Here is a 22480-nt window from a genome sequence, read left to right as displayed (position 1 = left end):
GGTCTGAAACTCCTTCGTGCCTTGCTTTCTTCTCTCTCGATGTGCTTGTATTTGAACCAACATAATGAGTGGCCTTCTTTCCGCACCTATGATACTAGGCGACGCAGATGAGGCCGATGCATCGGCATACTCGCCAATCAATGGCGTTTTCGGGATAGACTAAACATGCGCTCTTCTCTTAGGATCCAATGACTGTGTTCAGCCACGATGGCGCCGAGGGGTTCCACTGCCAGATCATGACGCCAGCGTTCCAGCCTTTCGATTCGGCGAGTTGATAACACGGGGCAAGCTGCGAAGCGGTCATCAGACTGCAAGGGCGGAAAAATGATTAGCAGTGACCCGTTTTGACACCAGTTGGTTGCGCGATGCTTACCCAGTATTGGAGACGTCTGCTTGGTTCAACGGTTTGCCGAGCACAAGTTGGTCCAGTGGGATGCCAGTATTGTTGGAGATTTCAAGAAGCGAAGTACCGTAAGCAGAGATCACGATTTGCTATGGGTCAGAGATCAGTATGATGGAGCATGAAGACCTTTACCTGACAGGTCGTATAAGACAGACTATTGCCTTGATTGTAAAACTGGACCTTGAGACCGGGTATTAGCCTGGGCCATCGAAGGGGCCTGTGAGAAAGGCTCACATTGTACCAGTCTATATCGTCTCCGACTTCCTGATAGATCTTGGCATACCCTCCATTCGGGGTGAACTGTTGTCCTGGAGGAGTCATGTAAGGAGGCTGAGGCGCATGTGAGATGAGATAAGGATGTGGTAACTGTCTCCGGAGTTCAGCAGTGAATTTGATGAGCCACGCTTCAGCGGTACCAGCTACAAAGGCGTTGGAGTCTATGGATACGTCAACATTTCGTGTCTATCTCTCTCTCCATATTTTGTGTATGTCGTCCGTTGAGCAAGGGACTCTCACCTTCATAGTCAATATCTGCGCCATCTAGGTTGTTCGCCTTGACGAACGCAGCTAGATTTTGAGCCGTCTTGATGGGATCAGCACCTGATGTCGTTGGGTAGTCTGTCAAATTGAGGGGGTTTAGCTCGAGGGTATCTAGCGATGTCCATGAAAAGGGGCTGACCTGTGGCTCCAAAGGCAGAGACCATCAGTGCGATCCCGTGGGAGTGGTAATCGTCAAGGACAGCCTGACGAGCACTAGCGGACAAGCTACTAAACTGTTCTGCCCACTGTATCGAGCGTCAATCAGAATTCTTTTCGCTTAGCACTCACGTCCCAAGCGCCTTCGGTCAGCCAAAAGGCCAAGAGGAATCGGTTCCATGGTGCTAGTTGCGCAGCGGATGGCATAGGCGTATTGGTGTCTGATGAGCGTGTGTGAGTGGGTCGACCATTGGCGGGAAGAAGATAGACCCACCATCGAGGTAGACAACATAGTGTGGGTTTGTATATTGTATTTGAGGAGCGGTCCCGTTTGATGCAACAGGCGATGGACTCGCAGAGGGTTGAGCACTTGCAGCCGTAGTAGGTCTGGGCGACGCAGAGGCAGCTGGAGCAGGCGACGGTGATGACAATAGGAATGGTGACTCCGATGGCGACGGTGTCGAGGTCGGGGATAACATGATTGACTGAAGAACAGCCGAAGGCACCTGTTGAACAGCTTGTACTTGACCCACTTGCTGAGGACTAGGAGGCCAAACGCAACCGGGGGAGGCATCCGGATTGCTCGCCCTGGCACAACGCCATTTTCAGACAAGAGACTTGTGGATGCACGGAGAGAAGGGGTACTCACACACAGATCGTATTGATACCGTCACACATTGCCATCTGGACCCATTGATCGTTATCGCAGCCTGCGACAGATTAGAGGCAACGCGAGATGCAACTCACGCAGCAGTTCTTGTCCTATACATACCCATCCTCCCACTGGGCACGAAGACTGTCTCTCGTCTAGCGAGGGATCCTCAACTGGCACTGGCGCTGGCCATTCTACCTGTGACGGCACTGGCGAAGGTACAGGAGCTTCGGAGGGTGATGGAGAAGGAGATGGAAAGGGGGAAGGGGAAGGTGAAGGCGAAGGAGAAGGAGAAGCTTCAGGGAGCTCCGATGCTGATTGCGAGGGAGCCGGTGATGGAGACACCTCGGGTGACTCTGCCGTTGACGGGGAAGGAGATGGAGACGGGGAAGGGGACGCCTCGGGCACGTCAGATGCCGATGGAGAGGGAGACGGAGATGGTGAAGGCATCTCTACCGGTGGATCTGAAGAGGACGGTGAAGGCGAAGGCGATTCCACAGGCGTATCAGACGTCGATGGCGAAGGTGAAGGTGTAGGCAATTCTGACGACGATACCACTGGCTCTTCTACAGGTGGTTCCACCGGCGACTCGGCAGGCGGCTCTATGGGTGATTCCATGATTCTCCAAGTCGAGGACGACGCATCGTGCACCTGTTCCAAGTAGACTTGAGCAGCTGCTAGAGGTGGAGGGTACCGTCTGTGCAGAGATAGAGGGATTCGGTGGGAGGCCAAGGCAGAAGAGGCCATCAAGGCGCTCGTCGATGTAAACAACAAGAGGTTGCGGAGAAGCATGGTGAGGAGTGTGTAGAGGAAGGAGGGCGGGAAGAGAAGCGGAATGAGAGAGAAGAAAGGCCAGGACGAAGAAAGAATGTAATGCGCTGAGCGTCAGCGAACGGACGGCGAGCTCGTCAAGAGCGTAAAGGAGGGGCAGGGATTCTGAAGATACGACTGAATCAATCAGTGGTCAAAAGATCAGATGTTCAACATCAAGTGTAGAGATGTAAGATTGCTCTGAACCGAAACATGGGGGGACGAGTCAGATGAGGAGGGACCCTCTCTAAGGCAATGGTACAAGCTGGATCAGTGTCGATTGGCTTGCTACTGCATCGTTGCCCTTACGCCATTGAGCCAGAACTCAAAAAAGATAAAAAGTGGTTCATTTTCAAGATCACATCTCACATGAGTCGATGATGTCGAACTGTCTCATCCATTGACTAGGGTCTCAACTTCGTCCTAGGTCCTTGTTCGACTTGTGAAGGAAGTCCTATAGGAGTCCAGCGAGCCAGTGACCAGCGAGGAGAGGATCATAGTAAAAATGTTTTAGTGTCAAGAGGCTGATCATCTTATTACTTGACAGCGGGATCCCGGCTCGCAGACCACGTGGCGCAGTATCTCGCTCAGCGGTATCTACCGCCTCGGATCCGATCAAGCTCGTTTCAAGTTGAGATCCTTGGTGATGCTGGAGGATATGTGTATTGTGATGTCCATGAGACATATGCGATGAGTACCAATATCCAGGACTATGTCGAGGTGAGCTGCCCATTTTACAGCTGTAGACACGCTGATATGCTTGTGCGTTTCTCGCAGATCCTCAACGCAGAGCAATATGTGCAGGTCGAGAAACTCGCCGAACATGCTCGGCATGGGATCACACCAAAAGTCCGAGGGGTGAGTGAGGCATCAGATTGATCGCCAAAGTAGCTAGATGCTTTGAGTCTCAAAACTTACCCTGTCATGAATCATAGGAAGTCTGGCTGTACCTTCTCAAAGTGCTCTCTGCAGATAAGACATCTGAGATTACCTCGATCATCTCCATGAATTCTCTATATCAATCGCTCGAATCGGATTTACCTTCAGATCTCCAAATCCTCTTGACGAAGACGGCACTGGCTCATCATGCTAGACGATTTCACCAGCCAACCTACGCAGGCTTGATCAGCAGTATCACCGCGGAATCTTCAAGGGGGTCCAACAACAGCAAAACATCTGCTCAATCGGCCGGGAACGGCTTGAAAATGAATACAACGCCAGCTCAACCTTTTGATCAGGGCAACAATGGGGCGGGGTCGTGGATGGGGAACGAGCCCTCTTCCTCTTCCAATAGGAGTAGAGGATCAACAGTCGCATCTCAATCCCGGCCCTCTGGCTCAACGAGCCAAGGACATAGTCGAGATCCTTCAGGCAGAGTACACGTACTGGAGCAGTTTTCTAGTACAGCCTCCCAGCGATCAACGGATCATCCGACCGATAAAAGTGAGAGAAGTGAACGGAGTGAGAGGGTAGAAAGACAAGACAGGGTACAGCGTCAAGATTGGATAGAACGGACCAATGTGGGTCCGGTAGACGATGGAACGACAACACTCCGATCTCAAGTCTCAAGATTCTTACCTCCGCCTCCTACGACGCCTCCGACACGACAAGCGTACCTGTCGACCCTCATCGAGGTTTTTGGTGAGTCGTTATTAGACCTCATGGCTCGATGCTGAGAGAACTTGACTATAGGCAAATATCATAATTCTCAAAGGGCTAAAGGAAAAGACCGGGAAACACGTCGATTGTCTTCAGGTTTAGACGATACAGAGGCTAATTGGGTTTACCTCGCTACCCCTTTCATATGCTGTCTCTCGAGACCTACGGCAATCTATCTGGGATTCGAAAAGCTGGCCGAGAGAATGGGTATGTGTGATGTCTGTGGAAGCCAGAATAATTATTGATTGAATCGGCCTAGAATCATTTCCTCCACTGCCTTCGCAACTCGCCAGTCTCCTCCTCCTTGTTCGCCAAGCCCTACCGGAACTATTCTCCTTCTTCGAGGATGAGCAGGTCCCCTATGTTCAAGTCGCCATGGGCTGGCTGAAGAGTCTGCTCTCCAGAGAGATGTGGTTGGGAGACGTACTTAGACTATGGGGTAAGCCTGTCGTCGGAAGCAATGGTTGATCAGTATAGACGCCTACCTTGCAAGTACCGACATGTTCGCTCTGCACTGTTATGTGTGCGTTGCCGTCTTAGCGACGTGCAAAGAGTGAGCATGCGGTCAGTGGGTGCATAGCTGAACATGCCAGGACATTGGAGGAGCTAGACGGATCAGAAGTCAAATTGATGTTGATGGATCTTCCCCCACTGGACGTGGACAGGGTAGGCGAAACACTCTAGACGGCCTCTCTTTGGTCAAAAAAGCTGATGTATGATGATAGCTCTTGCAAGACGCTGCGAGTCTTCGTGTATCATTCCCTCTTCCTGTGCCAGCTGCGGACGACGATGCATAGGCGCTGTCGCAGAGTCACTGGACTTCTAGACACCCATCGGACAGGCTGAGTTCGACTCTCCGGATCCCGAAGGCGGAGCCTAGGAGCAAGATTACTCAAGCCGACCCCATGGAGCCAGATGCCATCAGCATGTTGCGTTCACGTCCGGAAGCCCCAACGTGGTACATGCTTTTACTAGCAAGACGCTTCCGCATGCATGCCTTGAGTTTTGGCGCTAGCTGGAAATTACATAGGCCAAACCCGTAGGATCGGCCTTCAAGCTAACGGGCCGGTGGCAGGGCATGTTCGTGAAGGATGCAAACACGAATGCAAACAGCTCGACAAGGCATGTATGCAGATTCAGTCGGTATGGAGGTCGTTGACATCGTCTTCATTCCTCCCAAAGCATAGTCAGTGTTCTGCTCACGCGGTCATCAATACAGCCAGGTAGTCATATTTCATTGGATACTTCCACTGTGCCAGCCACCATGCGACTCGGCTCAAACACTGTGCTAATGAGCATGGCAACGCTCGTCCTTGGCGCCCGTAGAGATTTTCCACATCATAGAGTGCTCAGTCGACAGGCGGCAGGTGTAACGGGGCAATCGATCATCCCTGATCTCCTTGAAGGATTGGAAAAAAATCCGGCACTCGAGGTCGGGATCGGGATCAACGTCAACATCTCTGCTGATCTCGACCTCGACCTCGGAGGCTTCCAATATGGTTCAGACAAGATCAGAGGAGTGAATCTGGGAGGTGTGAGTGCTGTCCGTAAAAGCTAAGGGAGTGTATTGAGCGTTTTCAGTGGCTCGTCCTCGAAAAGTGGCTGATGGTGAGCCTCCTGCCACATGACCGCGGTAAAACGTTTTGTGCTCCAGCCTGAATTGTTCAACGAGACTGGCAACGCCAGTATCATCGATGAATGGACTTGGGGAGAGTATCAACCTCGAGACCAAGCGGAATCTCTGATGAAGCAGCACTGGGAGACTTGGATCACAGAAGATGATTTCCGACAGATCGCCGGTAGGTCGCGAGGTCTAGACGTCTATTTGAGGTACATGCTTATATACATGGGCCATACATAGCACTTGGACTGACGCACGTCCGTATACCTATTGGGTACTGGGCCTTTCAAGTCGGGCCCGGCGAACCTTATATCACGGGCCAACAGACGTACCTGGACAAGGGGATCGAATGGGCGCGCGAGAACGGGATCAAAGTCCTTATTGACCTGCATGGGGTACCTGGATCTCAGAATGGGAATGATCATTCGGGTCGAGCGGGACCCATCGACTGGTGAATTCCAAGCACTGATTATGAGATCTTGAACTCTGCTTACGTCCGTATCACAGGTACAACAACGCGACCAATGTCAATCGGACTCTGGAGGTGGTCCGTCAGATCGCTCAGAAATACACCTTACCGCCATACAGCGATGTCGTGACGATGTTCGAATTGATCAACGAGCCTTCCGTCTGGATCTCACCACTATTTGCTACAGTCTTGAAGCAGTATTACCTTGACGCGTATGAGATCGTTCGAAGACCTTTCGGGGAATTTGGACCGACGACAGATATCATCGTATTGCTTCAGGATGGGTTCCAACCGATGACTTGGTGGGGCGATTTCATGACCCCAAATTATAACGGAGGGGATTATGAGAGGGTATGGATGGGTGAGATAGAGATGTTGTGTAGGGAAGGAAACCCTTGACGCTGACAACCCGGATGTCAGACAACCACTATTACCAAGCTTTCAATCCTTCTTATGGTCTATTGGACGCCGCTGGGCATATCAATGTCCGTCTTCCGCTGAATGTACTCCTCCTGATCCGCAACAGACCACATGTAACGAAGCTGGCGTTAACTTTGCCCAAGCTCAACTCCCTATCGTTGACGGAGAATGGTCCATGGGACTCTGGGGCTGCCTCGCCAATGACGGCGTGGCACAGCCAAATGTAGGTACCTGCAATGATGCCGATCCAAACTTTGGCTCGTAAGTGATGCTTTGATATGCAAGGGGTTTATGCATCGACTGACACGTCTCCAGTGGCTACGTCCGATTCAACCGAGCCTACTGGGATGTTCAGACACAAATCTACGAGCAAGTAGGTAACGGTCAGGGATGGTTCTATTGGACATGGAAGAATCATATTGATTCACCTGAATGGGGATATCAACTTGCCGTCCAAGATGGATGGTTCCCTCAAGACGTGACGGATCACGTCCACACTCGAACAGAGCTATGCCACATTGTCGTTATCAGGGACGAACCACGATGAAGCATGAGTGTGTGCCTCGGAAAGACGCCTCTCATCTAGGACTTTTATGCATAAAACGATAGCCTACATGTATGCCCAGGGAGGTTGCCGCAAGCGGTGTTCATCCCATTTTTTGCCCGCTCTCTTAACCGGGCATTTCCTTCTTTTGATTCCGTCATCGTTGGTGGCCATATATGAACGGGCTCATTATACCATAGGTTACTCCCCCTCTACCTCTCGATCACTTCCAATCTTATATAACATTCTGACGCCTGTAGCAGCAGCATCTGGTGGATCGTGGTGCTCACTTGGAAGCCGAGTGGACCGATTTGCCCCTGTCATCTCTGCTTACAACCTTCAGTGACGGCATAATCACCTTCAGCACCGCTTCGCTGGCTGACTTTTTTTCCTTCTACCCTTTGGCTCCCCTCTTCTACAAACCGTTTTATTATTATTTACATCGCCTCTCGGGACACACTACAGACAACGCTCAAGACGCCGGACAATCGCCTCGCCTCGCTCCCTCGCACGAGCGAGCGACCGACCGACAAGGCACGACAACGAAAAAGCTCTTGGCCCGTTGGAATAGGTGCGGAATAATAAAAAAAGCAAGGAGGGAGGCAGAGGAGGGAGGAAGGAGGATCTCAATCACCACCATTCCACTCACCAAAAATCTCCTCAACGCCCACCCGCCGGATAATATTGCCATAGATAATCGAATCCATTTGGGAATCTGGTGGGATCATACTGTCTTCTCGGTCCCGGTTCCAAGGAAAGGTTGGTCAGCAGGCAGCTGATCATCGATAATCAGACCTAAAAGCTGGTCCATCACATTATCCCGCGGGCCGATTTCCCGAACACCTCTCTGCCCCGTTCTTGACTCTTTGCACCATCCGCAGCTTGCTTGCGGATCTGTCAACGTCCTGATCCCACGGAGGACGGGGCGTATTGAATATTTAAACGCCTCGAACGACTCCGACCAGACTCGTATCCGAGAGCCTTCTTCGCTCAAGGGGTGGGGGGGCTTTCCCGCCTGATCTGGCGCCATGTCTATCCCTTCTCCATCACCGTTTGACGACACCTTTGACACCTTTTACAACGCCCAACAAGCTCAGCGTCAATCCTCATTGGCATCTCAATCGTCCAACTTCTCCATCGAACAGCGCTTACATGATAATGGAGACCTCGTAGAGGAACCTCATTCGTTGAGTCGGAGAGGGTCGAATGCCAGTTTGACAGAGCACGGACGACCGAGGTCTTCCAGTCAAACGGGGAATCAACAACAACAACAACATCATCATCATCATCATCATCCCCCAGGCGCTGGTTTAGGGACAGAACCTTGGAGACAGGAGTCATGGCCTTACGACCCGACGTCCTCCTCGACCTTGATCGCAACTGCACCACATCATGGTCCAGGACCAAATGCGCCAAATATGTACGCCTCATCCTCAAGCAATCCCCAATATCCATCATCCCAACCTCACGATCAATCCTGGCAGATGCCAATGACCGCTACGGGTCAATTTGATCAGTTTCACCAGAACCAACCGAGCCCGTTCTCTATATCAACCGGGACACCTGGGACAGATGGAAGCGCTGGGTACTCCACAGGCGAGGGGTATCAGGGAACTTTTCAGGCTCAACAGGCGTCCAGTGGTTGGGGTACTGAATTTGTCAACAGTCAAGAGCCGAACGTTGACGGGTTCATTGACGAATTGGATAGAATGTGAGTGACCCACAGCGTTGGCTCCCACTAACGTACTAGCATCTCAACTTCAAGTCATCCATCTCGCGAACCGTCCCCAGCGCCATACCAGAACGACATGCAACGCAACGCCATGCAAATGGCTTCAACATCAATGTTGGATCAGCCCTACGAATCAGCCGTCAGTTCTCGATCGGCCAGTCCGATGCCTCAGAACATCATTATGCCACCACCCAGTACTGTACCACATCGTGCCTCTTCCCCTAATTCCTCATCACCGTTCTTCAACAAACCACAATCTCCACCTGCCCTTATCATACCCAGCAACAATCAGCCATCCTTTCCCCCCATCGTCACGACGTCAACGGACGGAGTGACCGGCCAAGCGCAACAAAATCCTCAGCATGGTGTCGGTCTGCCGAGACAGAGTATGGGAGGGTCTATCGGATTAGGGAATGTCAGCGGAGGTCTACAGCCACCAGCCGATCCTGCTCTTAGGGGTCTGACGGGAATGGACGGGATCAGTCCGATAGCTGCGAATTCGGATGGCCCAATGATCTTTGTGCAGCCCAGTACGCCAATATCGGGGCTAAAGGAGGGTCGAGGATTGTTTGACGCCGCGCTGCAACGCCAAGCACAGCAGAACCAACAGCGGACAGGCCAGGCTAGCTCGGAGTACAGTGGACGAAGTGGACAAGGCCAGGCATATGGGCAGCAAAATCAACAGCAGTATGGACACGACGATCAGGCAATGTACCAGAATCATCCTGGGCAGTGGAACGATTCTGAAATGGCTTGGAACGGTCTCAGAGCTATCAACACGGCGCGTCCGCGGGCAAAATCGGACTCGTTCATGAATAGTCCGACGGGTACAGGCTTCAATCGTCAAGCGTTTTTCGCCGCCTTGGGAGGTTTATCGAACGGACAGCCATTAGATGAGAATCAATTGAGATCAGTCATCGATCACTGGCGCGCGTCCTCGGCCATGATGGGAGGAGATCAAGATGGTTCACAGCAGGCGCCTGCTCCGACTTTGGACCCTCGTCGATTGCCCGGTGTTGAGGGCAACAATGATAATAATATCCTAGATCAGGCCAATCTCGATCAACAAATGTCAGCACTGCAAGCTCAACGCAATCGATTACCAACGTTGAACACCTCCGGGATGACTGGAGCGAAGATCCAGCCTGGACTAATATCTCCAACCTCCATGGCTTTCTATCAGCAGCTTGGCATCACTCCCCTGCAGGCCTCTCAATTGGCTGGGACCGAGTCTGCCCCCTTCTTTCAGTCGACTTTCGAAAACATCCCCCAAGGTTACTATCCTCAGACTGCTGCTTTAGGCGGGCATTTTCTCTCGCCGGACATGTCTGGACTTGGACCGCGTCGGAAATCTTTCACTGAGGGTCTGAGTCATCCCGCCGCTGGGGCTGGTACTCCGGGCTACGGCATTGAATTCTCCAGCGCACCATATGGAGGTCAGAGTCCAGGTCGGGTACGTGGCGTTGGCGGTACATCTGGTGGTCATCGAAGAGGTATCAAGAGTGAGGATTGGGGAGTCGGAGGAACAGGCTGGGGCGTGGGTCAGGGCGGCTCAACGTAAGTGAACGAGTGCGGTCTCGTCTGACTCCGTGTGTCACAGCGCCGACTTCCTTAACTCCATCACTGCCAACGACGGCACTCTCTTGCCCCCACGTGGCCGCTCACACTCCCGTCATTCTTCTGCATCCTCAGCCAGGTCTGCTTCACCAGCCTTGTCTGTTTCTAGCCAAGGCTCTTCCTACGGTGGTGGATCGCCGCGGATGGAAATGCCTGAAGGCGCTCAGGTACCTGGCAAGCTTGCCAAGCTCAAAGTCACCAGTACGGCGACCGAAGTTGCCAGTACGAGTCGAAGGACAAACGAAGGTGTCTATAAGTGTCCAGGTGGGTCATCTGCTGCGCATCAGTGCTGATCGATCGCAGTACCCGGTTGTGGTAGTACATTCACGCGTCATTTCAACCTCAAAGGTCATTTGCGCTCTCACAACGATGAACGACCATATAAGTGTCTCTACGATGGATGTCCAAAGTCCGTCGTTGGCTTTGCCAGGCAGCACGATTGCAAACGTCATATGCTTCTACATGAGGGTCTGAGACCGTTCGAGTGCGATGGATGTGGGAAGAAGTTTGCGAGATTGGACGCATTGACACGGCATCGTGAGTGCGAGTTCCAGCACTAAGGACTAATGACATTCAGATAAATCCGAGCAAGGTCAAGAATGCGCCATCTCGCATCCACTTCCTGTCAACCCGGACGGTACCGCCATGTCGGAATCTCAATACAAAGCGTACAAAGCGGCCGAGAGCAAAATGTCTGGAGGGGCTTCTGGTGGAGGAGGATCGGGGAATGGTCGTGGACGTGGGAAAGGTCGCGGAGGATCATCATCCGGAGCCAAGATTAAACGGGAGCAATCGCATTCTGGCCTGAGTGCGTTCAGTGGATCTGGGGCGGAAGAGGATCACCCACCAGGTTATGGGAGCGGGATGGAGGAGTATGATCGCGTCTGAAATCTTGTTGGTTTCAGGGAAGTCTAGTGCTTGTCCCTCACCGTGTTAGAGTTCTTCTGGAGTGTGTGTGAGACTGAACAATGGACAATAGCTCACTCCGGCGTTGTAGATCATATAAATGTGTGCAAAAGTCTTTATCTTGACACCGGTTCAGAGCCGGGGAGATAAGTCCGATATCTCGGAGGATAGGCGTCGGGTTGGCAGCTACCGTTCACCTGTATTGTTCATTGCATGAGACTCACTGTGTGATGTCCAAATCGAGTGCAGGGCCTCCCATCAGACCTCTCCCGGACCATCTATCGGAATTTGTGGAAGATTTGCGGGTAAAGTATGGCGTATCGAGTATAGGCGTAGCTACTGTTCGCAAGATCTCCGAGGGTGCGAGCGGAGAGCAATGGGAACATGCAGTCGGAGGGTTCGGTACCGCCAACGCTCAACGAGATCCAGTCACTCCCGATGTGAGTTTATATGTATCAGCCAGCGAGATGTGACCAATGTTACACAGTCACTCTTCTCTATCGCTTCCAATAGCAAATTGATTACTGTGATTGCTCTGGGACTGCTGATCGAGAGCGAGGCAAAATTACCCGATGGTTCGATTCTGAGATGGGACAGCAAGGTGTCTCGCATCTTCCCGGACCTGAAGCTACAGGATGAGCGGGTCATGCATATGCTGGATCTGACTGATCTCCTCGGTGAGTCTAGCTGCTCATTTGGGCGATGCGACGGGGACACAGCCAGTGTGGCTCATCTTAGATAGGGATGCGCTCTGGCTTACCTGGACATGACACTGCCATAGGGTACGCAGGGCCTTGTCGTCAGAAGCAGCAAGCTGATGTGCTATCTGCTTAGCTTGGTCTCGCCGTCAGAGCTCATTCGCATAATGAGTCATCTTAAACTCTCAGCGGAGATCCGACAGACATGGCAGTATTCCAACATGCACTACATTCTCGCAGCAGCCATCATTCCTATATTGACAGGCATGCCATTCCACGACTATGTCCAGCAAAAGATCTTCAATCCTCTGAGTATGAAGCAGTCGTATTAAGATGATAAGGCTGCAGAGAAGACGGAACGATGGACACATGGATCTATGCGGCTCGGTATTGATATTGAAGAATGTCGGCGACGATTGGACAATGGTCAGAACCTGGATCAGAGCGTCCTGGGTGAAGTCAAGAGATTTGGTAGATGGACAGAGGAGAATACTTTACATCGAGCTGGTCCCGGCGGAGCAATCATGAGTTTGAGAGATATGGTGAGCGCTTCCTGGAGGACGCGGACGATCTAGACATTAATAAAACCCCATTTAGACCATTTGGATGAGAGAGCTCCAAGATCCAAAAATCATCCCTGCCTCCCTGTTGAAGAAAGCGGAGCATCCACTCTCAATAGTGACGGCTGAACCTAGTGATCCAGAGCTCGGAGTCTCAACTTATGGACTAGGTCAAATGGTCTACACGTATCGGGGCTATCGGATCACGGGTCATTCTGGCGGACTACCTGGTCAGAATACCCTCATGCTACGCTTGGATGACGGTTACGCCATCATGGTCGCTACGAACGAGGTATGGGCGCGATTGCCAATATTGAACGATGTAATATATCGATACATAGATGATCATCTTGGACTGAAACCGCTGGATTGGACAAAGCGGGCTTTCGAAAGACTTGTCAGAAATACTCGGAGAGATCTGGTGGTACCGAAAGACCCGGTCCCACCGCTGAGCTCGGAAAGGATCAAGGGCCGATACACGAATCTTGCGTATGCCGACCTAGTCCTAAGTGTACTACCCCTCGACACCGCAGAGGACACACCATTCCACGTCGACTCGAAGCTCTTTCTGAACCTCTTCCCCCATATCAAAGGCACAAGATACGGCTCACCGATGTCCAAAGTGTTTGTCGACTTTATAGGCTTCATTCCTATATCTGATAATGTCTATCATTGGGTCTGTCTGACGACTAGACCGATATTAGACGCAAACGGTGAAGAATCTGTACAGCGGGGAGTGGTAGACTACGAAGTGGGGACAGCTATATTCACTGAGGATGGTCTGGGGATGTTCGGCAATTTTTGGGGCGCTGGACCGGACGTTCCAGTCACGCAGGCTGACGTGGGCATGGAAGAGGTGAAGCGGAGCGCGGAAGTGTTCTTTGAACGGTCGAGATGAGATGTAATTTTGCACCTGCCAACCACAGTCTCTCAGTCAGTCACCCGCCGCCAATCTTTGCATACCTTTTGCCCCCACGCGATCGGCCTTCGGCTTCCGATCTTCCGTTGGAATCCGTCGTAATTAGAAGAAGCGAGCTCAGCGCTGCATGTGCCATTTCTCACAAAAGGTGTTGACTCGCTGACGCGGCCTTCAGCTATCAGTAGCATTGGCAGACTCTCTTTCACCATGCGCTTGATACATGCTCTGAGCGTGTTGTCACTCAAGCTCTCCCCGTGGTTCGGATCGAGCCACAGCATGGTCGATCGAGAGCAGGGTGTTCCTCATGACGTCAAAGACTTTGCCAGACTCCCCGAGCACATGTCAAAGTATGTGGAAGAAGTCAGAACAGAACTTGGCGTACCTAGCATCGGGATCGCCGTAGTCAAGCGAGTGAACGATGATGATGGGCATGGCAGCTGGGAGTCAGCCATAGGGACGTTTGGAACTGCCAATGTTCAAGGCGATCCCGTAACAAAGGACGTGAGTCCCTGTCCAGGTTGGCCAGATCCTAAAGCGGGTACCACTTCTTATTAGTCGCTCTTTGCAATCGCTTCGAATACAAAATTCTTCACTGCTCTTTCTGTGGGCATGTTGATCGAGAATGGGACAAAGCTGCCTAGTGGAGAGCCATTAAAGTGGGACACGAAAATCAAGGTCATCTTCCCTGGTATTCAGTTCCCCGAGCCCAGTCAGACGGATTTGCTCAATGTCATTGACTTGATGTGTGAGTGATGTCTTTGCAGCAGATGACATGCTCTGGACTCATGCCAGTGTGTTTGCAGCGATGCATTCGGGTATGCCGAGACACGACTATGGCTTTTAGTGAGTTGCTCACTCACGGCGTTAAGAGTCATGGCGAACGAAATCTTACTCGCACAATCTAGCAACTCGGATTACAAAGAGATCATCAATGCACTCCCTCATCTCCGAGCGTCTGCAGAGATCCGACAAGCATATCAATACTGTAACATTGGCTTTGTGATTCTGAGCGGGATCATCCCCGAACTCACCGGTACTCCGTTCCATGAGTTCGTCCAGCAGCACTTTTTCGACCCTCTCGATATGACCTCGTCTTATCTCAAAGCGACGGTCGCAAGTGCTACGGGCAAATGGACAGATTCAGCCTTGCGGATCGGTATCAACAAACCTGAATGTCGGAAACAGTGGACGGAGAATAGGAAGCTGGACGCTAGTTGTTTGGGTCAGGTCCACCGGTTTGGACCTTGGACAGATACCGATTACCTCGAGATGGGAGGCGCCGGCGGTGCCATCTTGAGTCTGGTCGATATGGTAAGCTTCAAAATATCCTCACTGGCGTGATCGCTGAGCTGAGTATGGCCCAGACTAAATGGATCAAGGAGCTCCTCGACCCTCAAGTGGTCCCCGCCGACCTCATCAAGAAAGCTGGTCATCCTTACACCCCGATCACGGACCCGACCTGGCCAGAATTAGGTGCTGAAAGTTACGGCCTGGGCCAAATTTCATTCTCTTTCCGAGGTCATCAAGTTGTCACGCACAGTGGCGGACTGCCCGGTGCCACTTCTTTGCTGCTACGATTGGTCAATGACGATTACGGGATCATGATCGCCACGAATGAGGGGGATCTCTCCATGAGCGTCCTTTATGGTCTCGGTCATCGATTCTTGGAAGATCATCTGGGCCTTGAGCCTATTGATTGGGTCGAGCGATACACCGATCAATGGGTCAACAGAAAGAACGAGAATCAAGTCATCGCACCGAAGCATCCGAAACCTTCACCATCTCGGAAAGAGGTCGAAGGAATGTATGAACATCCAGTCTATGGCTCCTTCGACATCCGAGCGGTCGAGCCTCTGTCCGTCTCAATGGACAGCCTAGACTCTAATGTTCAGGCTCTGATCACTGAACAATTCTCGGACCACCTTGAAGGTATCTACTTTGCGCACGTCAGAATGATCTTTGCGAATTACATTGTATTCACACGCGTATCCGGCAACGTCTTCAGCTGGACGGCACTCGATCTCTATCCTACGCTCAACGAGGATCGATCAAAGTCCAAGGTGTTTGGCAATGCTCTTGCGCCTGCGACCGGCTCAGCGTTCATCAGCTCAAAAGGAATTGGCATGTTTGGGAATTTCTGGGGTGCAGGAGATGCTGTGCCGGTTGAAAAGGCGGAAGAGGATATGGACTATGTTGAAAAGCGGGCAGAAGTATGGTTCAAAAAGGTCGAATAGGTCGGGGGGATAAGAAAAGAAGTGAGTGTCCTGGATTTGCAGGGCAGGCAGTAGTGGGTCCATCACGAGAACCGACTGGCCAAAGATCAGAGGTCAAAGGTATCTCTGAAGGTACTGTATCTTCTCGCATATTTATCGAGAGTCTAAGAGAAGTATGGAAGGATGAATGCAAGCTTCTTCTTGCCTTCTTCATTTTGAGCCTGTACTCGGTATCAAGTCAGCGCTTCCGACCACAAGGGCGTTCGTTCACTTACATCTGGACTTGTAATGGTCGAGAACCGCATAGACCCTTTAGCTTCCGTCAAAACGTTTCCAGCAGCCACTACATCATGGACATCCTGCAATAAACCCGCAGCGACCGCCTTTGAGTTTCCAGCATTGGTATGAAGGGTCTTGACGACTTCCTCTACAGTCACAGGCGGGAAACCCGTTCGCCAGGCATCGTAGTCTGTCGATGTACAAATCAACGTGTAGCTGGATGGAAAAGAAGGGGATATGATCAGCGATACGACCATTGTGATGGCTTGACTAACTCGATCTCCGCCTCTTTGGCAAGCTTGGCTTCTGGAATGACGGACATGTTGATGATGTCTCCTCCCCATAAGCGATACATGAGGGACTCTGCTCGAGTCGAAAATGCGGGACCTAGAGAAGGTGTCAGGCGTTCCGGACCTTTTGAGTCAAGAGTTCGAACTGCTCTCACCCTCCATGCACACGACAGTCTTGTTCTGATGAAGCTTGACGGGTCCACCTTGGATCTCGCTCAGGATTTTCTCTACACGAGGTGAGACAAACTCGTTCAATTGAGTGCTGAATGGGTCTCCAAACATTGTATGCCCAACGACTCCGATTCCGCGAAAGTATGTTTCTTGTCTGATACCTTTTGTTCGATCAATAATCTGCGAAGGGATGATAAAGTCTCCAGGAGCGATCTCTTCCCTCAACGATCCAACAGCTGAAAAGGCGACAATGGCTTGTACCCCAATATGCTTGAGCGCAGCAATGTTCGCTCTGGCAGGGACTTCAGAAGGGGAAATATGGTGACCTATTCCGTGTCGGGCGATGAAAGCTATCTGATCGCCAGAGGGGAGCGTCGAGATGGTGATCGGGGACGAGGGTTTGCCCCAAGGCTAGCAGGAGAGAGAGAGAGAGAGATTAATACGGAATTCCAGAGGGTTTTGATAGACCGACCCACAGTATCAACTTCAATGGTCTTGCTGACGAATACATCAGTATGAATAGTTCTCACAAGACAACTTTCTTGAGCCAGAGCCGCTAGACTCAGCTCTGCTACTCACACCGGCGTCAAGTTGTCGAGGTTGTACAGACCACTTCCGCCAATGCATCCGACGAGGACTAGAGCTCTTTCAGCGACGTTCCAAGCTCACCACACACGAATCGTCCTCACCTTTCTCGCTGGACGACGACATGCTTCTCTGGTGACGCTGGTGCTGTCTGACAAGTGACTGTAGAGGTCGACACAGACGACAAGCTATGGGCATGCAAATGTATATAATAAACGTTTTATTTAACCTCATTCTTGTACAAAAAGCACGTCAGATCTGCGGAAAAAAAAAGTTCGGCCATTCGGGTGATGGAGGCGGCCGAAAAGAATGCATACAGAATGGCGAGGTCCATCGACTGGCAATCTCCACACCCGACAGGGTCCGGCCTCAGGCAGCCCGCTGAAATCTTAGGCTTTGGCGCCGGCGTCCCGTTTTGCCCTCTTGACGTTACGTAGTGCCTTGGCCTTGTTCGTCGCCTGCCTCTCGCCGAAGCCCGTATCGTGCATTTCCTGAGACATTGGCGTGAGCCGATTCATCGCAAAACACAGGGGAAGACACGACAACTCACCATGGTCGCCACACGCCTCGCTACAGAGACAGAATTGAGACTCTCCAATACTTGCTCCTCGGGCAAATCTAATTCCTCCATCTTGACCCCCACTTCGGATTCTATCATCTGAACGAGGTCCACGTCTTTCTCCGTGACGACGGTGACGGCCACACCGCCTCGGCCAGCTCGAGCAGTACGTCCTACTCGGTGAATATAATCATCAGATCGTCGAGGACAATCCCAGTTGATCACCATTGCCACTTGAGGTATATCTAGTCCTCTCGATCCAACGTCCGTGGTGACTAGGATAGGGACTTGCTGAGCTCGAAATCGGGCAAGGGACTCCAGCCGATGCGGCTGTGTGAGGTGCGAGTGTAGCGGCACGGAAGGGATCTCCAATTGGTTTAACAGGAGATGTACGAGATGAGCTGTGGCACATCGTTGAGTGAAAATGATGGTAGAGGGTATAGGCGGTAAATCATCCTCAGATTCTTCACTCTCGCTCCGCTGTCTCCTTTTCCGTGATTTAGTCATATTTGCTATGTCTTTGTTCGGCTTCGCCGTAGTACGCAGAATCGTGTCAATGTCGGAAGGCGGATGATGAAGCAGGTAAACGAGGTACGGATCTCTGATCTGACTCGGGATGAAGAGGTACTTTTGCTTTAGGTCTAAGACGGTTTTGGTGCTGCAGGTGCTTCAGTTGAGATTCTCTGAACGTGAGGCTAGACTCACTCCGATTCGACGCGATACATGAATGGCTTTGGTCTGCCTGGCTGAGCTGGCTTCTCGGCGAGCTGCAAGATTGTGTCGTTGATAGTCGCGGTGAAGAGGCACGTCTGGCGATCTGCAGGCATCTGCGAGAAAAGGTACGCGAGATCAGGCGCAAAAGTCGGTGTGAGCATCCTATCGGCTTCATCGAGGACCTAAGAGATGTGCCGATTAGCTCTCTTGCTGGGAACGGGCCGAGAGGACCGTCTCACCAGGACTTTGGCTCTTGACAATTTGTTGACACCTCCAGAACTACTCCTCAGTAGATCACAGAGCCTTCCAGGTGTAGCAACGACAATATGAGGTCTTTTTTCCAACGCTGCAGCTTGACCCATCATATCCATCCCTCCTACCACCGTGATCGTTTCCAAACCCAAAGGTTTCCCAACAGCTATGAATTGCTCTGCCAGTTGATAAGCCAGTTCTCGAGTAGGCGTTAAGACGACAGCCCAGATTCCAAAAGGATCCCGGGCAATGCGTTCCACGATGGGCAGGGCGAATGCTAGGGTTTTACCACTTCCAGTCTTAGCGCCGCCGATACAGTCTCTGCCTGAACAACGAGTCAGCACGCATATTCATTCCACCTCTAATCACAGGCCCACCTTTGAGGATCTGAGGAACACAAGCCGATTGGATCTCCGTGGGAGACCGTATGCTGATTCCAGCTAACGCAGTGATGAGTGGTCTTGACAATCCAAGTGATTCAAATGTCTCATTCTTGGACCCTGCCGAGGAGAAAAGCGACGGCTTGGGCTCGTCGGCTGAAGGTTTCTGAACTCCCCGAGTCTTACCAAGGCTAATCCTGGAGACCCCTAGAGCTGTCAGCCTCTGGTTCGGCGGCGAAGCTCGTCGAGATGCCGCCCAGGAGGATTCGGCCTCGCTGCTCCCGTCGATATCTGATTGCAAGCGCCGCGGGCTGCGAGCTGATAGGTCGTCTCCCGGCTCAGACACATCTTCAAGCTCGATATCGTCCTCCGAGTCGACCCCATCTTCTCCATCCGAGCCCTCTGAGCTTGTCTCTCGCTCTTTTCCTTTGGACACCTTTGCCGCCATCATGGATTTCAAAATCTCAGATTGATCCAAGAACAACGATTCAGGTGTTTCGGTCGCTTCCGAAGCTGTTCTTAGGTCGTTCGACCTTCTTTTGACCTTCATTGACGCCTCTCCGTTGCTTGTTGAGCCAGTCTTCACCATCTTTTGTAGGTCCTGCTTATATTGTGAATGCGATTGTAAGGACCTCAAACTTTTGATTTTGGAGATTATCGCAGCGGCAATCGCCGCTGAATATGTTTTTCCGGCCGGTGACGTTGCGAGGCGTATAGAGTGGTCGTTTGGATCTCTTCACACAACTGCACGACTAGCAAGCTCTTAGAACGGACTATGGAGCCCAGTTGATCGCTGAGTCTGAACTAAACTGTATCATCCGAGACGAGAGTCTCGTAGCGAGCTCTCCGGGTTCAGTACTGGCCATCATGCCCACGTCTCCACCATTGCCAGCGGCAAATGCGGACCCGCCGGCGATCCCATCTCAGGACGTGGTGGAATCACTGCCTGCTCCTATTGTCCGACTCTTGCTCATCTTTTCTGGGCCCATCCGTGGAGCTAGAGTGTGTCTCGAAGTTGCATGTTGGCGCAAAGGCCGTCGGATGGAGAGTTGGATGATTGTCGGCGCCTGGTGGGGGCTCTGTCTAGGAGCGAAATATGCTTTTAGGTAGGTAGCGGTTTACACCAATACTTGCTGATACTCTATGCAGATATCTGGCTCCCGCTATCCTTTTCCTTCCGCTACTGCCAATGTCTAGGCTATCGCTCAAGCGCAAGCCTACGCAGGGGACGACAACGATTCACACTCATCAAACGCTTCTTCTGACGATCTCCGACCTCCACGCTATCAACGCACTGTTGCCTCCCTCTCCCATCCCGAATGTTGCAGATCTATACGACCGATTCAGACAGCTTGGTCCGCGAAGACTCATACGCGGCTGCGTGGTCATTTGGTTGGCGTGGATCATTCTGGGCCGAGTGATAGGCTACCGAAGCCTTCTCGCTCTCCTCGGTTCCATCATATTCTTAGCTCCCAGCCCACCTTTCGCTCATCTCGTTCACCTCCTCTCTAGATCCCTCATGATCCGTCGGCTGATCGCTCTGCTCTTCCTCGTGGCATTTGGTAGTCCTCCAGATCAATCCGTTTCGGTCAGAATGTACTTTTCGCCCGTGTCTTGGGCTAAACAGAAATGGGCTGTATCCCGTCGATCTTCCCTTGCATTCTCGTTCCAGACGAAAAAGACCAACACCGCTACCATTTCTGATTTGGCGATCATGGACGATGATGATGACGAAGAAACAGTGGAGCCTGTGTATTTCCGTTTCGAGGTCCACGAAAATCAGCGATGGTGGATGGGTCTCGATTGGACTTCGGCATTATTACCTCAAGAGAGACCGAGCTGGTGTGATTCGCATCTACAACCTGTATCTCCTCCCGCATCATTCTCCCTCCCACCTTCCTCCTCGGTCATTCTCCCCAACGCCGGGAAAGAAGGGGGTCGAGTCAAACGTACAGCAATCTGGAAATGGTACGATGACGACTGGTCCATTGTCAGGGCTGGAGCCAATGCGCAAGGATCTCAGTCAACAGCCAATCCAGTACCATCACCTTCAATCGACGAAGACGGCTCCCATACCACATCGCTGGATTCCAAGCGACGTTCATTCTCTGGTTTGGGGACGAGTCCGTCCAATTCAAATCTTGATGATTCGATGGCGGGAAGGGCGCACAGCATGGCCGAGCAAGCCTTCACAAAGGGCTTGGAGCGTTTAAAAGCTCGAACAACGAGTCCAGCTGGACCACCGAGCCCGAAAAACAGTAGTGGGGCGACACTGGCCGCTGGTATGACTAGTCCAGGACGGACAAGCGGAGAGTTCCAGCGGGCGAGAAAAGGTAGTCAGGCGAGTGAAGATGCCAAGGACAATGACCCGACGCAAGGCGGTGCTTCTTCGAGTTCCGGGGCGGCACCTATCGAGACGATTGCAGAGAAAGACGATGTGAGTGCTGCGGGTCGGTGAACGGACCTGCTGACTCTTCATAGGCTACAGATGCGGATGGGTGGGTGTATGGTGATAACAAATGGGAAAATATGGGACCCAAAGGTGGATTGGGCCGGGTGAGTGGTTGCCGAGCCTCGATAGGTCTCAGGCTCATTGTACGTTTCAGTTCACACGTCGTCGACGGTGGCAACGCCGGGCAGTCTTGACAGAGACAGTGCAACACCTTGCCCCGGGCCCAACAGATGAGCCGACACTGGCCAATCTGAAATCGGGACCTGCAGCGACCGTCATCTCGGAGAAGCAGACCGTGGTAACAACAAAGAACAATCATCTGAGCGAGGTTCAAGACGCGCCCTCGCCCATCCCTGAAGAGTTGGAAGATGAATCCGATTCCAACGGCACACCCCGTGCATTCTCGGATATAAGGATAGATCGAGTGGGACTCGGAGTCATTCCCGTCGTGGCGGAGGGGTCCATAGCCAGTTCTACATCCACCAATTCGAGGGATGACGCCCTGAGGATGAGATTGAAGAAGGCCATGGGAAATATGGGCGCTTAATGAGGTGATTGCATGTGATTTCTTGGTTCAGATCTGCACATGAGCGCTTGCGCCTCGACCACAGCAGATGGCTGGCATTGTTCGGCGATAGCCACGCAGTGACATCAAGGATAAAGCAGGCATAGTCTGACCCGCCTCGGCTCTGCCGAATTGGTGAGACCAATACTATAAACAAGAACCGACTAATAAAACGCAAGAAGAGAAGTATTCGGCCTCCGGTACCATTCAGAGTCCGACCAGTCGCTTGATCATGACTTCTTCCTCCCATTCCCGCTGAGCCAATCCAAATCGGCTCGAGTCCTCTCCATTGTCCAGAATGCTCTTTCTGACCG

At 52.0% G+C, this 22480-nt stretch overlaps 9 protein-coding genes across 9 annotated transcripts; 6 read left to right on the top strand and 3 right to left on the bottom strand.

The window, feature by feature from the left end:
* Positions 1–144: 144 nt before the first annotated feature.
* BD324DRAFT_459936 (glycoside hydrolase superfamily) lies at positions 145–2748 on the bottom strand. The gene is made up of 10 exons (XM_022012845.1): positions 1847–2748; positions 1749–1809; positions 1374–1687; positions 1232–1320; positions 1083–1188; positions 920–1021; positions 638–840; positions 536–583; positions 374–492; positions 145–308 (listed from the first exon to the last, which is right to left on the bottom strand). The coding sequence occupies exons 1-10, from the start codon at positions 2541–2543 to the stop codon at positions 179–181; spliced, it is 1869 nt and encodes a 622-aa protein (XP_021870741.1). The 5' UTR covers positions 2544–2748; the 3' UTR covers positions 145–178.
* A 122-nt stretch (positions 2749–2870) lies between these two features.
* On the top strand, positions 2871–5387 carry BD324DRAFT_460250 (hypothetical protein). Its single transcript, XM_022012849.1, has 8 exons — positions 2871–3281; positions 3339–3419; positions 3497–4202; positions 4254–4427; positions 4480–4659; positions 4698–4773; positions 4814–4886; positions 4946–5387. Exons 1-8 carry the CDS (start codon positions 3252–3254, stop codon positions 5015–5017), a joined length of 1392 nt encoding a protein of 463 aa, XP_021870740.1. The 5' UTR covers positions 2871–3251; the 3' UTR covers positions 5018–5387.
* On the top strand, positions 5381–7752 carry BD324DRAFT_460209 (glycoside hydrolase superfamily). The gene is made up of 8 exons (XM_022012848.1): positions 5381–5754; positions 5802–5828; positions 5875–6019; positions 6082–6292; positions 6349–6671; positions 6731–6795; positions 6837–6991; positions 7046–7752. Exons 1-8 carry the CDS (start codon positions 5485–5487, stop codon positions 7275–7277), a joined length of 1428 nt encoding a protein of 475 aa, XP_021870739.1. The 5' UTR covers positions 5381–5484; the 3' UTR covers positions 7278–7752.
* A 382-nt stretch (positions 7753–8134) lies between these two features.
* Positions 8135–11687, top strand: BD324DRAFT_459889 (hypothetical protein). The gene is made up of 5 exons (XM_022012844.1): positions 8135–8985; positions 9025–10563; positions 10607–10887; positions 10927–11160; positions 11201–11687. Exons 1-5 carry the CDS (start codon positions 8303–8305, stop codon positions 11509–11511), a joined length of 3048 nt encoding a protein of 1015 aa, XP_021870738.1. The 5' UTR covers positions 8135–8302; the 3' UTR covers positions 11512–11687.
* A 72-nt stretch (positions 11688–11759) lies between these two features.
* BD324DRAFT_651154 (beta-lactamase/transpeptidase-like protein) lies at positions 11760–13685 on the top strand (the record flags this gene model as incomplete). Its single annotated transcript, XM_022018282.1, has 6 exons — positions 11760–11969; positions 12017–12206; positions 12272–12311; positions 12364–12539; positions 12576–12769; positions 12825–13685. The coding sequence occupies 6 exons, from the start codon at positions 11760–11762 to the stop codon at positions 13683–13685; spliced, it is 1671 nt and encodes a 556-aa protein (XP_021870737.1).
* Positions 13686–13824: 139 nt separating this feature from the next.
* Positions 13825–16140, top strand: BD324DRAFT_460118 (beta-lactamase/transpeptidase-like protein). Its single transcript, XM_022012847.1, has 5 exons — positions 13825–14207; positions 14262–14451; positions 14510–14549; positions 14612–15017; positions 15071–16140. Exons 1-5 carry the CDS (start codon positions 13914–13916, stop codon positions 15938–15940), a joined length of 1800 nt encoding a protein of 599 aa, XP_021870736.1. The 5' UTR covers positions 13825–13913; the 3' UTR covers positions 15941–16140.
* BD324DRAFT_651152 (glutamate biosynthesis-related protein) lies at positions 16084–17370 on the bottom strand (the record flags this gene model as incomplete). Its single annotated transcript, XM_022018281.1, has 7 exons — positions 16084–16140; positions 16195–16414; positions 16474–16585; positions 16644–17070; positions 17136–17157; positions 17239–17296; positions 17349–17370. The coding sequence occupies 7 exons, from the start codon at positions 17368–17370 to the stop codon at positions 16084–16086; spliced, it is 918 nt and encodes a 305-aa protein (XP_021870735.1).
* A 121-nt stretch (positions 17371–17491) lies between these two features.
* BD324DRAFT_626713 (P-loop containing nucleoside triphosphate hydrolase protein) lies at positions 17492–19762 on the bottom strand. The gene is made up of 5 exons (XM_022015926.1): positions 19147–19762; positions 18757–19094; positions 18509–18699; positions 17795–18461; positions 17492–17735 (listed from the first exon to the last, which is right to left on the bottom strand). The coding sequence occupies exons 1-5, from the start codon at positions 19736–19738 to the stop codon at positions 17634–17636; spliced, it is 1890 nt and encodes a 629-aa protein (XP_021870734.1). The 5' UTR covers positions 19739–19762; the 3' UTR covers positions 17492–17633.
* Positions 19763–19872: 110 nt separating this feature from the next.
* On the top strand, positions 19873–22002 carry BD324DRAFT_459752 (integral peroxisomal membrane peroxin-domain-containing protein). The gene is made up of 2 exons (XM_022012841.1): positions 19873–20255; positions 20299–22002. The coding sequence occupies exons 1-2, from the start codon at positions 20017–20019 to the stop codon at positions 21605–21607; spliced, it is 1548 nt and encodes a 515-aa protein (XP_021870733.1). The 5' UTR covers positions 19873–20016; the 3' UTR covers positions 21608–22002.
* Positions 22003–22480: the final 478 nt, after the last annotated feature.

This window comes from Kockovaella imperatae (genome assembly GCF_002102565.1).
Source record: "Kockovaella imperatae strain NRRL Y-17943 chromosome Unknown BD324scaffold_7, whole genome shotgun sequence".
Taxonomy (NCBI): domain Eukaryota; kingdom Fungi; phylum Basidiomycota; class Tremellomycetes; order Tremellales; family Cuniculitremaceae; genus Kockovaella; species Kockovaella imperatae.
This window is presented reverse-complemented; position numbering and strand designations above follow the sequence as displayed.

Excerpts from the sequence above, each read along its gene's own strand:
- BD324DRAFT_459752 (XM_022012841.1), top strand. The coding sequence starts at position 20,017 with ATGCCCACGTCTCCACCATTGCCAGCGGCAAATGCGGACCCGCCGGCG. Across the intron at positions 20,256-20,298 it reads GGAGCGAAATATGCTTTTAG|ATATCTGGCTCCCGCTATCC; the intron begins GTAGGTAGCGGT and ends TACTCTATGCAG.
- BD324DRAFT_459936 (XM_022012845.1), bottom strand. The coding sequence starts at position 2,543 with ATGCTTCTCCGCAACCTCTTGTTGTTTACATCGACGAGCGCCTTGATG. Across the intron at positions 1,810-1,846 it reads TATAGGACAAGAACTGCTGC|GCTGCGATAACGATCAATGG; the intron begins GTGAGTTGCATC and ends AATCTGTCGCAG. Across the intron at positions 1,688-1,748 it reads GGTATCAATACGATCTGTGT|GGCGAGCAATCCGGATGCCT; the intron begins GTGAGTACCCCT and ends GCGTTGTGCCAG.
- BD324DRAFT_460250 (XM_022012849.1), top strand. The coding sequence starts at position 3,252 with ATGAGTACCAATATCCAGGACTATGTCGAG. Across the intron at positions 4,774-4,813 it reads GTCTTAGCGACGTGCAAAGA|GACATTGGAGGAGCTAGACG; the intron begins GTGAGCATGCGG and ends TGAACATGCCAG. Across the intron at positions 4,887-4,945 it reads CCCCACTGGACGTGGACAGG|CTCTTGCAAGACGCTGCGAG; the intron begins GTAGGCGAAACA and ends GTATGATGATAG.
- BD324DRAFT_460118 (XM_022012847.1), top strand. The coding sequence starts at position 13,914 with ATGCGCTTGATACATGCTCTGAGCGTGTTGTCACTCAAGCTCTCCCCG. Across the intron at positions 14,208-14,261 it reads GCGATCCCGTAACAAAGGAC|TCGCTCTTTGCAATCGCTTC; the intron begins GTGAGTCCCTGT and ends ACTTCTTATTAG. Across the intron at positions 14,550-14,611 it reads AGACACGACTATGGCTTTTA|CAACTCGGATTACAAAGAGA; the intron begins GTGAGTTGCTCA and ends CGCACAATCTAG.
- BD324DRAFT_460209 (XM_022012848.1), top strand. The coding sequence starts at position 5,485 with ATGCGACTCGGCTCAAACACTGTGCTAATGAGCATGGCAACGCTCGTC. Across the intron at positions 6,796-6,836 it reads ACGCCGCTGGGCATATCAAT|ACCACATGTAACGAAGCTGG; the intron begins GTCCGTCTTCCG and ends GATCCGCAACAG. Across the intron at positions 6,992-7,045 it reads GCCGATCCAAACTTTGGCTC|TGGCTACGTCCGATTCAACC; the intron begins GTAAGTGATGCT and ends ACACGTCTCCAG.
- BD324DRAFT_459889 (XM_022012844.1), top strand. The coding sequence starts at position 8,303 with ATGTCTATCCCTTCTCCATCACCGTTTGACGACACCTTTGACACCTTT. Across the intron at positions 8,986-9,024 it reads ATTGACGAATTGGATAGAAT|CATCTCAACTTCAAGTCATC; the intron begins GTGAGTGACCCA and ends CTAACGTACTAG. Across the intron at positions 10,564-10,606 it reads GTGGGTCAGGGCGGCTCAAC|CGCCGACTTCCTTAACTCCA; the intron begins GTAAGTGAACGA and ends CGTGTGTCACAG.
- BD324DRAFT_626713 (XM_022015926.1), bottom strand. The coding sequence starts at position 19,738 with ATGGTGAAGACTGGCTCAACAAGCAACGGAGAGGCGTCAATGAAGGTC. Across the intron at positions 19,095-19,146 it reads TGTTCCTCAGATCCTCAAAG|GCAGAGACTGTATCGGCGGC; the intron begins GTGGGCCTGTGA and ends CTCGTTGTTCAG. Across the intron at positions 18,700-18,756 it reads TGTCAAGAGCCAAAGTCCTG|GTCCTCGATGAAGCCGATAG; the intron begins GTGAGACGGTCC and ends CACATCTCTTAG.